The 15064-nt window shown below is 38.2% G+C and overlaps 1 protein-coding gene across 1 annotated transcript in view; it reads right to left on the bottom strand.

The window, feature by feature from the left end:
* Positions 1-12790, bottom strand: part of LOC138019151 (tRNA-dihydrouridine(20) synthase [NAD(P)+]-like) — a 19104-nt gene extending 6314 nt beyond the window's left edge. The window contains exons 1-11 of the mRNA XM_068865836.1: positions 12637-12790; positions 11594-12057; positions 10092-10187; positions 9473-9516; positions 8894-8954; positions 8329-8376; positions 7919-7984; positions 4010-4080; positions 2471-2671; positions 1361-1412; positions 635-756 (exon numbers count right to left, since the gene is read on the bottom strand). Of these exons, the coding sequence (XP_068721937.1) occupies positions 635-756; positions 1361-1412; positions 2471-2671; positions 4010-4080; positions 7919-7984; positions 8329-8376; positions 8894-8954; positions 9473-9516; positions 10092-10094 (668 nt within the window). The 5' untranslated portion in view covers positions 10095-10187; positions 11594-12057; positions 12637-12790. The remainder of the gene's footprint in view (positions 1-634; positions 757-1360; positions 1413-2470; positions 2672-4009; positions 4081-7918; positions 7985-8328; positions 8377-8893; positions 8955-9472; positions 9517-10091; positions 10188-11593; positions 12058-12636) is intronic.
* Positions 12791-15064: the final 2274 nt, after the last annotated feature.

Below are 15064 nucleotides of genomic sequence, written 5' to 3' on the forward strand. Positions count from 1 at the left end.
TGCAAAAAATGAAAAAAAATTCACCGTTTGGAAGCAGCGATAAAAACGATTAAAGTTGCAAAATCAGGAAAAATGAGGGGGTTAAAAGATCAGAATTTACGCATGCGTCACCCGCTCATTCGAGTGCACACGCGAGTGGAGTTACAGGCAAACACAAACGGATTTAAGTGACCGTTAAACCGTGTGTATACAATTTTCGTGGTTAAAAAAAAAAATAGGGGATGTCTGTTTATATTCCATATATATAGGAATTGGAAAAAAGGTGAGCGAAATTAGCGGTATTTGTTTATTTCTGGTGACCCATTTTGAATCATGAGCTGATGTGAGCAGCTTTTAGAATTTCGTGCGTGGCTTACGCGCGCGCGCTCAGCTGAAAACCCTTTCGAGCCTTCTCAATGACAACAAATACACGCGGCTGGCGCGCGTAGCACGGGAAATCGCGTGTACAGGCAAACATAACTGATTTAACTTGTCTCTGACTGGCTCAAAAAAGTCGTCCTATTTTCTTAGCATAACTACGCCATGGCGGAAAAAAAATCGTGACATTATTTTTCACATTAAAATAAAAAACCTCAATAACAAGGTAAGATGAGCCGAGCATCTTTCTATAACTGTTCATATTTGACATGCTCACCAAATTTCGCGCATGTTACTGGTGGGCTGTACCAGTTTAGCCTCCGCTGATGTCGTATCTTCGTGCAACAATCCCTGAATGCAGTATTTTGAATTCCCCACCGCATTGTCAAATTCCACTGCCTATGAAAAGAAAACCAATAAACAACTGGCAATAAACATGCATTTGTTTATTCGGTGCCCACGATTTTTACTCAATTTCAACAATTTTTTCTTCATAATAGATAACTTTCAACACGGTGTCCAAAAAGTATTATTGGTCTTTTCTTTTCTTTTGGGTCGAGCTACTTAGAGCTACTTTCCTATTCCATCAGTACCGCAAATCGCTTTGTACTGCGAAACAGTTCGTGTGGTCGTCCTGTGGAAAATCCTGTGCTTGTCTTGCGCTTAGCCGATTTGTGGATGAGAAAAGAGGAAACATGTCTTTATGCTGTAGGCGAAGAGATTGCCAAAACAACAACAACAAAAATTACTTTAGATGAGGAGCACTTGAATATAAGAGTAAGAACTTCCTGGGATCGCGCGCACATTTTGTTTTTCTAATGAAGATCATGAGACAATGCTCAAGAGATAAACTAAAATGTAAATAGGATAAACAAACAAGACAAACATCAAATCGCCTGGGTATTGCAACATGGTCAAAAAATACCTGTTGCAAAGGGAAAGCTATTTGACTCACTGCAAGGATGAGAGGTCGAGAAAAACAAAGTCATAAATCATATCATACCAACTTTATGTACTCCTGTATGACCTGAAAAGCGGGCAAGCGACCTTCTCTTCTGTGAAAATAAATAAATATATATACAAATACATCTTAATTGACCACTCCCGGATATGGGCTTTTCAGGGCCAATGAAACACACTCAACGAAACAATAAAGAAGAGAACAACAGCAACAACTGCTTAGAATACTTGCACTGATAGATGTAATCAGGAATCCATGACCCGGAGCCTACAGCTCCCATACTGGGCCTATGTAACGGCATTTTTACAGACCGAGCATCATCTTGCAATATTTGCACACATATCAAGTCTACTTTTTCTGCTTTTTTGATTCACAGAGGGGAGTTTAAGGTTGCTAATGAATTTAGTCTCCTTGGCGACAAAGTGGGGAAAGTTGCAATTCAAATCGATATTTTAAGGCAATGTGATAGCTGATGCAAACAATAGTTTATGTTCAGGTTTTTACTTGAAAATATTTTTTTTTTAGAAATGTAGATTACTGTACTTCAGCACAGTAGGAAACCAAAACGATGCATGTGTGGACATTGCTGCAACATACGATGATAGTTTTCTACGTACTTAGAAGATCTACTGTACACAAAGGGTACGTAACTCCTGTTCTGTTTGTAAACAAAGTTCTGACGCTCTTTACGTGCGACAACGGGTCTGAAAAAGGTACTGGATTAATGAAAATGAACACACATGTGACCCCCTTCTGTAAATATGGTTGAAAATACAAATTTTTTCGCACCCCGCTATTACGGACACCAAATCGCGGTCCCGAGGATGTCCGCTATAACGGGAGTTGACTGTAGGTGTGTGGTGTACAAAGTAGCATACGCTTTCGCGTTAGCCACCTCTCTGTAAAGATACCGAAAGAACGATTCACATGATGACGCTGTCAAAATCTTAGATTTCGTTATTTCAAACTGCTGAATTACAGAGTACCACAAAGAAATGTACTGATATGGGTTGCCACCTGTGTAGCATACTTCTTCCTCCTTCTTAAAGCCAAATATTTATTGTTCGGTGGCGTCGACGTTGTCGTTTTTTAGAGTATTCGTAGAAATGTAATTATTCGAGGAACTGCTTCTGGAGTAATTACAGTAGTTACCTGAAAATGGAAGGGTTCCATTGTGCTGCTCTCGCCAGCATCACAGAAGAGCAGCCTGTTTCCAGTCGGTATTTTTCAATGTCGTCAAACGTTTTCACCAAGGCTGAAACACCATTTGCAATAACAGGGATGGAAACAGCCTTTGCTACTTCACGAATAACGTCAATGTGCACAGGGTCCCTCGGCCGCTCGTGCTTCTCTCTGTAATTAACAATTGACAAATCAAAAGCGATCACTGGGTCAAATTGCAACCAGATGAAAAATGTAACTTTATAAGTTGCATTCAATGACTTCAAAGCCTTTCAAACATTGGTCTTCCGTTCGAGCGCATGAAAAATTACAATGTAATAATTCTCTTAGTTTATACTTTGGCGAGCGTACATCGAGTTTGAAGCACGTTGAAAGAAAAATTAGTGCAAAAGTGACGTATAGAAGGCTCCTTGAGCAACTGTGGCTTCTTAAGCGCTCTCCTTACTCTTAAAGTGCATCAAATCTCGATATACGCACAGGTAAATGTCTAAACCAACGATGTAAGGTGGCTCAAACCAGTTTCATGCAACACTTGAAAGAAACGTTCTTATTGCATGTGGATTGAGACTACAACACTTTATCACTTAACAGCAATGTTATGGTACCATATCAAATACCAATTATTGCTGAAAAAGATTCGGTCATTTTTGTGACCTAAAAAGTTACCATGGCAACAGGAAAGCCCTGCAAAAACACCCCATATTTTGGCTTTAGCTGCTCATATTTCAAAAACGAACTCATAGACGCCCACTTTATTTTTTTTAATTTCTGAAATGTAATCAGCATGCCAGAGTGAAACTTTATGCAATGTTTAAAGAAATTCTGTGGAACGGATTCAGGGCTACCTTAAATTTTCAATTATTTAAGGTGGCTCTGAATCCGCTCCACAAAATGTTTTTAAACTTTGCAGAGAGATTCATCTTGGCCTGCTGATCACTTTTGTGCAATAAAAAGTTGAGGTCACCCAGTTCGTTTTTCAGATATGGGCAACTAAAGCCAAAATATAGGGTGTTTTAGCAAGGCTTTCCTGTTTCCATCGTAACTTGTTACGTCACAAAAATGACTGCATCTTGTTCAGCAATAATTGATGTTTCACATGGTACCATAACATTGCTGTTACGTAATAAAGTGTTGTACTGTCAATCCTTCTAATAACAAGGTTTCTTGAAAGGTTGAAACCTTAACAGCACTTTCCAACAGCAAAACAAGGTGCAAGAGTTAAGTTCACACACGCACCAACCCATAAATCTCTGTAAGTAAGTCTTCTTATCTCCATTAGCTTTCTACAGTTTGTGCTTTTTTCCCATTTTAATTAATCTTTATTCTGGGTGTTTTAGTTTTCATTGTGGCAAAAATGTTGAGGTGGTGTTGTTGTTGTCATAAAACACTAAGAGTGATGAATTCGATAACGGTTAAAAGCTGAAAATCGTAGCGAGTGATTTAATATGTGGACACTCTGCTTGTAAATTTCTCTCTCTATCTCTCTCTTTACATGTGCAACTGCTATACCTTCCATGAACTGCCAAAGCAACAATGCCAGTACTTTCCACAAGTTTAGCAAAAGCAACCGTTTCCTCGATCTATGAAATTCAACAAAAAACGTTACTTTGTTAGCAAGTGCTATGGCGAGTTTTAAGCTAAGTATTTGGTTTAAGCAATGATAAGTCTTCAGAAACTGGGCAGACACAGGCAAACTGAATAATGAAGTACTCGACCTTCTGTTTTCAACTAGTAATCAGGATACAAACGGTTTAATTCGTGTTCATAGAATTTGAATTGATTTTCTCATGATAACCGGGTTTTTGTGTAAGGCCCTAGATTGTGTTGGTTCCTACCATAAGGGCAGCTAGTAACGTAAAATCATGCTTTGGTCAAGAACAACAACAACAAAAAGAATGTAAAAATACAAGTTTCACCCAAAAATAGGATAGCTAATCGAGTCGGCAAGTTCCCACAAATTTACAAAATCTTCGACAATACAAAAGGGAGAAGTGATCCTCGCACTTACCTGGAGAATTTAGTAATTATCTCTTATAGACACCTAAACAATTCAGGTGGTTTCAACGGGATTCGAACCAATGATTTCTGCGATGCCAGTGTAATGCTCTACAGCCAACCAGTTGGGAGAGCAGGTCAATGGGCCTTAATCACACGGCGGCCATGTTGAGTCCAGAGGGATTGAAAACTCGTTCCCAACCATTTCAACTCGGGGCTTGGGGTACGAAATCTATTGCCTATAGCCAACATGGCCGCCGCGCGAATAAGGCCCATTTGATAGGACGCAGCTCTTTACAACCTCCTATTTTATTGGATCCCTTTAGGACGCAGCTCTATTGTTTTTAGGGTTAGGGTCCATCGTTGATTGGTTGTTTGTTTTGGTCCCTTGTTTTATGAGCCAATCCCGAGAGCCGTTGTAATAGCTGCGTACTGACCCCATTTGTTGGGCTCATTTGTTCCCGTGAAAGGACTCGATGAATGAAACAAATGAATTATTATTTTGAAGTACCCCGCACTAAATAAAATTAACAGATTTAAATGGAGGACTGTTACTTCAAATATACATTTATTTCATTGTATGCCATTACGTTAATAAGAAATGTTACAACTGCAAGTTACAAATTATAACCAAAAGAAAAGTTTGAATTTCTTGATGTCGTTGTAAATGCAAGTTAAAAGGACGGCGAGTTATTAGAATTAAGGAGTTAAGGGCTTCGAGAACATTATTTTAAAATGTCCAAGTTGATCGGCATAGAAAGTGTGTATCAACATTCTACCAATAAAATTGATATCAACGATGTGAATATTTGGCGAAAAATTAAAAGTATCGTCAGGGGATCGCCTACTCCGCATAACCTAAGGGCCTTCGTGAATGAGGAAACATTGTTTCACGAAATGAAGTACTTGCTGAGCAAGAAAAAATTATATTTCTGAAAAAATTCAGAAACATTTTTGCTTCCCGGGAAGCAAATTTTGCTTCTGCAAAAAATGCTTCCAAGGGCCGCAAACGGGGAAACATTTGCTTCCGCAACAATGTTTCCTTGTTTGCCGGAGCCTTACAATTTGTTCATATCACGTCGTTGTCAAGACGAGAAGGCTAAGAAAGACAGGCTTAAAGAAAAAAAAAGACCCTACACGCCCCACACACGCGTTTTACATTTTGGTCCATTTCTTTGCTCCTCAAAACTGAACGACTTGAAATGGTCAGTTTGAGGTTAAGTAGACAACATGCGATCAGAACACGACGATAATTATTAATTTGTTCACTTGTCTCGGACTGTCATGCCGTTAAAACCAGCTGTAATTTCATCCCAGGCAATAGACTAAGTCGACCAACTCAATATTGTACTCAATTCCGACAAAACGTTTTGTTCCAGGTAATTTCCGTATCAATTAAAATATATATATTTGAAGCGCGGGTTGCAGACGAAAGAAGTCAGTGATCCTCGCACTTAACTGGACAATTTAAAAAATCGTCACTTTACAGAAACTGAAAGATTTTGGTGTGGCTTCATATGTCAGTTGGTTTGTTATTTAATAGTAATAGCAGAAGTTTCACTAGCAACCTTTGTGGCTTTCCTAATGGTGTTTTTATTAGAAGCCTCCTTACAAGAAGGGGTTCCTCTCCACTAACTAGAACATTCACTAGTAAGCGGGTATTTTTGGGGGAAAATTATGTGTGTGTGGATGGTGAGTTGAGGAAAAATCATAGACAAAAGTTAGGGTTAGTTTGTAAAATGAAGGGGAGATGTTCACAAAGCAAACACTCAACCCCACAATAAGGTTAACAAAAGAAACAAACACTGTGTGAAATTAAAAACTTTAATTGCAGAAACAGCCACATAGTACATGTACGAAAAACTAAATCATGTAGGAGGGATTACCGGTAATAAATATTTGACCATGAAAATTATTCGTTCTTAAAATGGGAATAATAAAGATGAAAATCTTACACTGAAATCTTCGTTCTTAAAAAATACATGTTGGTAGACCATAGCACCGGCATCGCAAAGGTCATGGGTTTGAATTCCGTTGAATCTGCCTACATTTTTCAGTGTCTGTAAAGTGACAATTGCTTATATTGCTCACTTAAGTACGAGGATCACTCAGTTCTTTCGTCTAAAACTCTCACTTCAAATATACATTTCTTCCATTCATCAGTCCATTCACGGGAACACATTAGCCCAGCAAACTGGCCTTCTCCAAACTGTGTGACTTCATAGCTCAGTTGGTAGATCAGCATTTCACCGGCATCGCAGAGGTCATGGATTCGAATCCCGTTGGAGCTACCTGCATTTTTCAGGTGCCAATAAAGTGACAAATGCTCAAATTGTCCAGTTCGTTGCGAAGATCACTTAGTTCTTTCTTCTATTTCCCTATCATTTAAATGCGAATGTTACTATAATGCAAATACAATGCACAACGATCTTAACCTAGGGAGATTTGAGATTTGGGTGCAACATTGAGTTTCCCGAATTGGTCCATGATCGGAAAATCTTTGCAATTATGACAAACATTCTCGTTCCCCCATCGACGTCGTCGTTGCTTAAATAGGGAGCTTACGAAGCGACGACGCTACAAAACAATAGGTTTAATCAGCAAAAACAATGGCTCTGCACGCTCTGCACGTGCGTTTTACATTTTGGTACATTTCTTTGCCGTCATCTCCTAAACGACGACGTGAAATGACCAAATTCAAGGTTCTGTGGAGGACGTTAGCACATGACGAGGAATTTTAAATTCACTCTCTACGCCTCCCGATTCCCCGACAGTTACTACACATTTTTAACGCGAAACGACAAGAAATAGTTTCGTAGTGATATAAATAACGCGAACTTGTATTTTTAAATGAAGTTCTCGTAGCCGTCGTCGTCCCCGTTTCGTAAGCTCCCTAATTATAAGAGGAGGGAGCCTAAGCACAAGACGCTTTTGAGCCATGAACGGCAACCGGAAGGGAATTACTTTCCTTTTTAACTCGTCTTGGCACAACTACGTTTAAATGGCTAAGTATCTTTTGACTATCAGAGACGATTAGCTCAATTAAGTTTGATAGAGACTACTGTCTTGGATTGCGAAACTTTCACTTCCAGTTTGAGCCTTAAGCTCAAAAACGTCTCATGCGCACGCGCTCCTTAGGGAGCAAGGATGATGTCAAAATGAAAGAGAATAGTAAATTACGAGTTAATTACGCTGTAACATTGAATACTAAAACCGCCTGAGAAAAAAATAAATACCATGACTCCTAATTTTCAAAGGTCCTCCAACAGAGTACAGAATGCTCTGTGAACACAGCCAAATCATGTCTGGCACAGTCCCCTTTAGTGTCAGTTACTTGAGATACATTTAAAAGAGGAAAACTAAAGAGGCTCAAATCAAAATTCATATTTTAAGAGTTGTACACATTACAAAATGGCATCTTACTGTTGGTAGAATTCGTATTTTGCACGTCACTGGCTTTGAAACACCCTTTACAAGTGCCGTGAGAATCTACAGGATGGAAATACATGTAAATGCAAACATTATTAATTTGTTGTACATTGCTTTTCATTTCACTGAATTAACTTATGGACCACTGATGAAGTTATTTTAATATAGTCACCGATCTAAGGATGGGCAGAAGAAAAAATGACAAGAAGAAACACCAAGTGCACAAGATCTGCAATGATGACCATGACTTGTCCTTCCCTGCACAATGCAGTGGGGAGCCCCACAGCCCAAATGGCTGACACCACTAACCAGCAACGCCTTGGTTTTAACCTTGCCTAGCTTACACTTAACCACAATGAAATTATTAATTTTGAAATACTAGGCACTTATTGTTGTTGCCTTACCTTTTTGACATTTTCAGGCTGTGTCAACAATGCTGCTCCCATGCCTCCCTGTCATCAAATAACAAACCATACTTTCCCATCAATAGAGTGAGGATGGAGAGAATGGAAAATAATAGTTTGAAGGTTCTTTTATAAAAAAAAAGTTTTCCTAGCTTTAAAAGATGACAAATAAATTTTAACTTATTTTACCAAATATTCTTGGGCAATATATTGGATCTTTGGTTTGATTGCATCATTGCTACATGAGGAAACATTACTGCACAACTAAATTACTAGTATGTGTTAAAATTATACAGTGTAGTACCATATAATTTATCATAAAATAAGATCTAACATAACAAATTTTATTAACATAATACATTAATATTACATGGAGAAAAGAGAACCAACAAACTCGTATATATTATTGTACCCTTAATGACCAGGCTGCATCTGAATATAAAAACAGGGACATTTTGGTAAAAGAGAGAGGTCTCACCAAGTACAAACCCTTTAATTGTTAATTAAAGAAATACTCCATTAGTAAAAATAGGTACAAGTACTGTAAGCCCATTAATCTGTTAACCTTGACTGAATAATCTTTTGGACAACCCATGTTCACATCAATTCCAGCAACATCATTTTCTCTGTAAATAAAGAGAAACCAAATTACAATTCTCCTTAAAATAAACATGTATTTAATTAAGCACAAAATCGAGACCATACACTGTTGACTACAAATTGACAAAAAAATATTGATAGGAACATTAATAAATACTGTATGTGATATAAGCTTCTTATGTTTGAGCAAGAGTTAAAACAATTTCAAAAGCACTGCGATAACACAAGCAGTTACAGCCATGGGCCGCCTTATTCATGTGGCGGCCAAATTGGCCATAGACAATAGCTTTCGTACCCTGAGCCGCCAGTTGAAATGTTTGGGAGCGAGTTTTGGTGGTGCAAAACAAACGTTTTCAATCCCTCCAGACTCAACATGGCCACTGTTTGATTAAGGCCAATTACGGTACAAGCTGAAAGCAAAATTTTACACACATACAGCAATCCTTCTGCAAGGCAACACAATAAATAATAATACCAAAGGGTCCACAAAGGGTTCACACATGTATATGTGTTAAGGATTAGCTACAACTTAAAGTTGACTTACAGCATTTTTGCAGCTTTTAGAGCTCTCTCTGGGTCTGCTGTGCCCTGCAAGAATTCATAAATTTGCTGGAAAGGTCCCAAACACTCAGAGCAACCTTTTGCAAAATGCACATGCAGAATTACAGCAGAGACCTGATGTCTGGTTCTTAAACAAGCTAGATCTGCTAGTCTAGTTGGAAGTTGCTCCCAGCCCTCCCACAAATTAAGGGTTCATGGTTTTCATTCCATATTGTTCTGAATTTTTTTCCCAAGGTTCTTGATATTTGTCCATCCTCTCTTTCACTACTTACACTAAGGGTTCTCTAAACTTAGTTCATTCCATTGATCAGATTAAGTCTCCTTGACACAAATAAACATTGCAACCCTTTCAGTTACAACAATGCCAGTGCACTTTCTGCCAAGAGTGGCATAGGATCAGCTACACTACAATGTAATCAGAGTCATTTGCACTTATGTCTTAATGAAGATTGCTTTCATTAATAACAGAACATGCATACATGTTAAAAAAAATTGGCATTTTAGATCACATATTGCAACCTCAAAGAGCGAACCTATAAACAAGCAAATATCTTTTAATCTGTTTCGCACACTGTTTTGCTTAAGTTTGATATTAAACTTACCATCTGAAATACAACTTTTTGTTTTTCTGCATCGCAAGTCCTGAAGACAACTGTACCATCAACTAGTATAAAGTCAACTGTACCAAGGCAGCATTTCTAAAAAAGTCAAAGACAATATTTTTGTATGATTACAGTGGTCTTGGCTGGGGTATACAACTATTTGAAAACAATGTCAGTGCCTATCAAAATATCAGCATCTAATTTAGGCTTTCATCTCATGTATTTTGAAAACTTTCATTACTGTCTTGTTTTATGTTACCTAAGGTGTCTTGACAACAAAACAAATTTGGGCAAAAAATTGGATATGATTACCCTTATCACCTCACTTGCAAGACAACTACCATACCATAGAATACTATAGAGTTACCAATTATCAATTTATACAAATTTTGATTTTCATAAATCCGAGTACAAATTTAGACCAGTAGACATAAATATGAAAAGCGAGTTTCTAAGTTATCGCAATAATAATAGAAAAAAGTCCTAAGACACTGTGAACGGTTTGTTTGTTTTTTGAGGGGGGAGGCTTATTTTATTTAGTGAAACACCAGGAAGGCATTGTGAGATCTGGTTTGCATCAGTCAGCACTTCTTGTGTACACTACATGACTACATGGCTTGATAATGTGCATTAGCTGTGGTTCAGCAGCAGCCAACCCCTACAGATTCAGTGTGTGGTCACTTACAAAATTTCAATCTTGTAAACAGCCAGTTAAGACCACTTTTTCTTGGACCAAAATAAAACAAGAACACAAAATTACACATATTGGTATTCGTGGTTATTTCCCCACGTTTATCAAATATATATTATATTTTTTGTTTGTTTGTTTCTTGTTTTGTTTTTTAAGGGAGGGTAAAAACAGTCTTTGCCTTCTCAGCTTTTTTTCTTTTCCAGTCTGTCTAGGAAACTAGCCCACAAGTGCAAGAAGAAGGTTCTTTTTCTGGTTTCAGGTTCAGTCGCCTTGAGCAAATTCACTGCAATCATGTGGGAAAAACACTCGATTGATTGTTTGAAGAGATGCATTGCATTACTTTGTGCTTTCTTGGGATTCTACATTTGATTAAAGAGTACACTTGACAATCTATGCCCTTTGAATGTGAAGAATGCTCGCCTCCCAATAAGCAGTGTTCTGCACAAGTTCACAAGTTTCAATATTCGAGGTTTATTTAATCACAATCTCGCTTGATACAGTCTTAACTCTGGTGTTCTCAATCACTGCAAAAATCCCACGCTATAGTAAATATTTTGATATTTACATCAACGCCCTAGATCACTTAGGTTTTTTTTTTTTTTAAAGCTTTGGTTTAGCTTGTAATCAATCCTCGATCCCCGATCCTCAATCCTCGATCTCCAATCCTGGTTTTCCAGGAAACCATTGTGAACAGTCACTTGGCCTTTTGAGAAAAGAAAACTACCAGTATGCACTGCAGACTGATGTGCCATCAAATTAAAGACAACTTGCATAATTGTTATCAATTTGTATGTACATTAAAATCACTTACTGTTTTCAAGTCGAGTTGTCTTGAGGATTTTAAAGTCAATTATTTCCTTAAAGGAAATTAGAAAAGATTTTAATGAACCTACACAAAGCAGAAAATTAGCCAGATTAATAGCAGGGCAGTTATTACTAAAATCTGGGTGGGAAAATCAGGGTTGTTCCAAGAATACATTCCTAAGTTACCTCAAATTACATGCTCTTCCTGAGTTTTGGTGATAAATGTTCAACTAAGGGATGTCACAAACAAAATAGTACGTAGTTGAGTTTAGAATTGTTAAGTTTAAGCATTTTCTTAGAAAATTAATTCCTTATCTCAGCATACACAATATCAGCTCCATATGTTAAAGCTAGTAGTCTCATTGGTAGGGTACCAACTCGCACCATTGGTGCTAAAATTTTCTTTCCTTGATAGCAAAGTGTCATGACTGCTTCTTCTTATCATTTGCTGATTCAATACTCACATCATAGCTGCATAAAAACAACACATTTCCAAATCAGCTATAAAGGTTCAAAATGTAAGGCTTATATGCATTTAAATTGATCCGAAAAGTTGGATTAAGCTAGCTTATGTAAAACGTATATGCATTACAACGAAACAACTGTTTATGATACTCTCTAGTCAAGTATGTAAGAAAACAAGGCTTGACAAGAATGGCAACAAGTGACTTATGCAACACTGGTGCAATTTTCGCAACTACTGGTATATGCTACTTCCGGTGAGCTCGCTCTTACTATGTAACAGTTGAATACAAATCTAATTAAGTCTTATTGAAGAAGTGGCACAGAAGCGAAATTGTGCCGTTATTGCTTAAATCGCGATTTTTAGCGTCCCTATTTTGATTTCATCTTGACCAGCATAAAAAACATGAAATTAGCTCGTCAACCGTGAAAGTTACTGAGCCAAAATTCTTGATTTTCTGCACGCGACATCTCATCAAAGCAACTGATCGTCTGAAAGGATTTCATTTGATTTCACCTGGAAAGGATTTCACTTGGCTTAAGACCATGTGTTTTACCAAACTTTAATCATCCTAACTACTTTTATACCTTTATCTTATATATCTTCATCCCAACAAAACTCTAAATACAAATGAAGGCCATCTTCAGTCATTCCAGTCCGCCATATTGACAGAATCGACTGGATCCAGGTTTCAACTCTTGTTAAAATGATCGCGTAGGACTGTGTGCAAAGTGGAACAGTGTTGCGGGTTCTACATCGTGTTGTAGTTGTAATGTCATTGTGATGATATGTTTATACCATCTGACGCCAGTTTGACTAATGGTTTATCTGCCAAATAGTACTCAGTATTTTTTTTATTCGATACCCAGTATCTGTGGTGATGTCTGGAGTTTTCAAGCATAGATATCAAATAGTTACACACGGTGTGAGCCTGCGAGCAGGCCTCTCGGGGGCGGAAAGCACTAGATAACAGGAAGATAACAGGAATAACAGGTAGATACGTGGTAATAGATACTACATACTATATACTACCTGTGGTACAATACATGTCCCCATACATAACGTACCTACCAGACAACACGGCAGGTCTAATTTGCAGGTCGCACGTCGCAGGTCACAGGTTGCCGGTCATTTTTTGACCAATACAGAAAGTATCCTCAACATTCTTAAAAGCTAACCGTAATCCCTAAAAACGTTTGTTTAGGCCTAATTAGGCCTAAGGTTAGCTTTCAGGAATGTTTAGTATACTTTCTGTATTGGTGAAACAATGACCTGGGACCTGCGACCTGCGACCTGCAGATTAGACCAGCCGCTAGATAACATCGACCTAAACCTGGGGAGCCATATATGCCGCTCGCAAAGTGGAACTTTCAATAATTAACTCTCTTATAGGATCCGTTCCAACAGTGGGAAGAGCGCCGGAAATTTGTTAGCTGCAAGTTGAAAGACTGAATATCAATTCGCTAACAACAAAACCCAACCTGGGATAATTTATGACATGAAGAAAATTAATGCAACGTCTAAAAAAATGACCGGAAGTACGTACCGTCAAGTTCCGGCCTTGGTTTCAGTCGATGTTAGATAAGATTTCCTAGTGTGTTGACAATAGATAACATCGACCGAAACCAGCAACGCAAAAAGGTTTCTCAGAACAGCCATAAGCCGTATATTCCGTAATAAAATACTGCTAAAATCCATTACGTATTGAACAGCTTGTTAGTAATATAAACCGGAAAGGTCTATTGACCGTTTTATGACTGAGATAATCCTCGCCAGTCATCCTCGCCGCGATCGATCATCTTTCAAGACTCCGCTGGCATATCGATGGCTCACCAGGTTTGGGTCGATGTCTTCTAGTGCTTTCCCTCGGGGGCGGGCTTGAAGGGCGGAAAAGGGGAGACCCCCCACGGCTGTCTCCGAATCGCCAATGTTAGTAAATCAATTTGCTTGTCGACCTTCAGATTTAAACCAATCAGCGCACACCGGAAGTAAAGTTACTGTAAACAACCATTTTCAGGTAAGTTCAGTTTGCGAAGGCCTGTCTCAAGGAGAAACTCCTAAAAAAATTTCGTATGACGATCGAAAGCCCAAGACAGAAAATCGTTGTGATTCCTGTAGGTGCTTTAAACTATCCTTCAAGATGCATTATGTAGATTCTTGAAAGTCCGTTTTCTCATTAAATTTGTTCAAATCCTCACACAAAAAGGGCGGGAAGAAATAGTTGCAGTACGAATATCCAGTTTGTCAGAGAGACTCCAGTGCCACAAAGCGTGGGAAGACGTGTAAAGGATTTTCATTTATTACGGGCACAATATAAAGGTCGATCGCAGATTTAAAGTTAGTAACAAGAAATGTTCCCAGTGATGATGATAATGATGTGTCGAGAATCTCTAGCGCATAGCACTAATTGGTGACACAAATAAAATAATCTAGGATAACAATGCTAAAAATAGTAAAAGCTAGGGAAACTAAAAAGAAATCTAAAACCCATTTACAATAAATTTTTTGATTGATGACATAGAGTCTCAAAGTTAACTATTACAAAGCATACAATTGCTGCAGCCATCATCATATGACAGTCAAGTCTGTTCTCCCGATTTTAGTCTTAAATCTGTGCATACTATCTTCAGTAGGCAATTCTTTTGTAAGTTTCGACCAGAGGAAAGGGCCAAAGTATCTTATCGAATGCTTTCCATATTTAATCGTATTAAAACGAGGCATTTTGAAATCCGAGTTTCTTAAAGAATATCTCCTATCACAGTTTGCATTCACTATAAAAAGTTCTTGTATTTGACTTGGAAGTAGGTTCTGAAATGAAGTTCGAGGTCACAGACGTTGAGTTGCCAAGGACGAAGGTCGGTCTCCGCTCCACAGAGAAAAATACATCTCGAGAGTTTCCTGCGGAAACCAAGAGCTGAATTCAAACGAGCCGGTGCTCGAAAATCTCTGAGTATGCAATTCCAGCAAAAGTTTGGTGCTGGTGAAGTGATCCGTCCATGACAATGTTGACACTCT

This window comes from Montipora capricornis, chromosome 10 (assembly GCF_036669925.1).
Source record: "Montipora capricornis isolate CH-2021 chromosome 10, ASM3666992v2, whole genome shotgun sequence".
Classification (NCBI taxonomy): Eukaryota; Metazoa; Cnidaria; class Anthozoa; order Scleractinia; family Acroporidae; genus Montipora; species Montipora capricornis.